Source organism: Bison bison, unplaced genomic scaffold (genome assembly GCF_000754665.1).
Source record: "Bison bison bison isolate TAMUID 2011002044 unplaced genomic scaffold, Bison_UMD1.0 scf7180017522161, whole genome shotgun sequence".
Lineage (NCBI taxonomy): Eukaryota > Metazoa > Chordata > Mammalia > Artiodactyla > Bovidae > Bison > Bison bison.
Genome location: NW_011404793.1, coordinates 1 through 1,566, shown reverse-complemented (window position 1 = coordinate 1,566; position 1,566 = coordinate 1). Strand labels below are relative to the sequence as shown.

Sequence of the window (1,566 nt, the reverse complement as noted above, 5' to 3'; positions counted from 1 at the left end):
AAACAGGACGCAGGCGGCAGGGGCAAGGTAGGGGCGGGGTAAATAACTCCCGACCTCGCCCGCGCAGGGTTTATGACCCGCGAGGAGCGCAAGAAGTTCGAGAACCTAAACTCATCCTACAACAAGTACTGGGTGCCTTGCGTCTGGTTCTGCAACCTGGCGGCGCAGGCTCGGCGCGAGGGCCGCATCCGCGACAACGGCGCCTTTAAGCTGCTACTGGAGGTGGGTTATCCGGATGGTCATTCTTAAAAAAAAAAAAATGTACCCCACCCACCCTGAGGTGTGTCATATCCTGATTTGCCACGTGCCTTTCACAGGGCGGATTCCAAACACCCTTATCTAGAGCCCCGAGGTGTACACGTATCTCTATGGGACGGTTTCTAGGTGAATAATGCCCCTAGGTATACACACTCACCACTGAAGACTCTCTAGTCCCTGGAAGCACATGCCCGCCTCCCACTAGGTGACCACTCACCTCCATCCCAGGTAACCCCCTACTTAATCCCCATGTGTGAGCTCACATTTCAGCCCCCTCATGACCTATATCCGCCCCACCAGGAGCTGAATGTGTTTCGGAGCAAATGTGGGATGCTCTTTCACTATGACTGGATTAGCGTGCCCCTTGTCTACACCCAGGTAACCTGGTTCTGCCTTTTTATATCCTGTGTCAGAGGCTTTGGAGCATTGGTCTCAAGGAAAAACTAAGGACTAGCTGAGACCCTGTCACAGTGACTAGTGGTCCTAGCTCTGGTCTCTCCATGACTTTCAAGACCTGACTGGCACCCCGTCCTGTCCCTCCCCCAGGTGGTGACCATTGCTGTGTACAGCTACTTCCTGGCTTGCCTCATTGGCCGCCAGTTCCTGGACCCAGCACAGGGCTACAAAGACCATGACCTGGACCTGTGCGTGCCAATCTTCACCCTGCTGCAGTTCTTCTTCTATGCTGGTTGGCTCAAGGTGGGTGGGGGTCCCAAGGCCAGGACTACAGGGGCGAAGTGGGCAGGGGTTCTCAGGGCTCTGCTTACCTCCCCTCTCCCCACTCAGGTAGCTGAGCAGCTCATCAACCCCTTTGGAGAGGACGACGATGACTTTGAGACCAACTTTTTGATCGACCGATGCTTCCAGGTGAGATTCTCTCAGTTGAGACCATCCCTAGGCTCCTAAAGGGACCCTGGCCCCAGCCCTGCCAAGACTCTTCCACACATCATTCCTGAACCATCCTCTCTCTTTGATAGCCACCTTCCTACCCATCCTGAGGGGTCCACCCTGTGGTGCCAGCGCTTTTCCATGCCCCACTCTTCCCTGCATATCCTCTCCCGCAGGTGTCAATGCTGGCTGTGGACGAGATGTATGATGACCTGGCCATGCTGGAGAAGGACCTGTACTGGGACGCGGCTGAGGCTCGAGCTCCCTACACCGCAGCCACCGCCTTCCTGATGCAGCAGCCCTCCTTCCAGGGCTCTACCTTCGACATCACGTGAGCCAGTGGGGGTGGACAGGGCCTCTTAGGTGGGGTCTCATGACTGTGTCTTCATTCAGTCTCTCAGTTGTGTCCAACTCTTAGGG

The 1,566-nt window shown here is 55.9% G+C and overlaps 1 protein-coding gene across 1 annotated transcript; it reads left to right on the top strand.

Annotated features, from left to right (window-relative positions):
- Positions 1-67: 67 nt before the first annotated feature.
- Positions 68-1,481, top strand: LOC104996785 (bestrophin-2; the record flags this gene model as incomplete). Its single annotated transcript, XM_010851189.1, has 5 exons — positions 68-222; positions 559-636; positions 805-957; positions 1,045-1,125; positions 1,323-1,481. Coding segments are annotated over 5 exons (626 nt in total), but the record flags the coding sequence as incomplete, so codon positions are not given.
- Between the last annotated feature and the right edge of the window lie 85 nt (positions 1,482-1,566).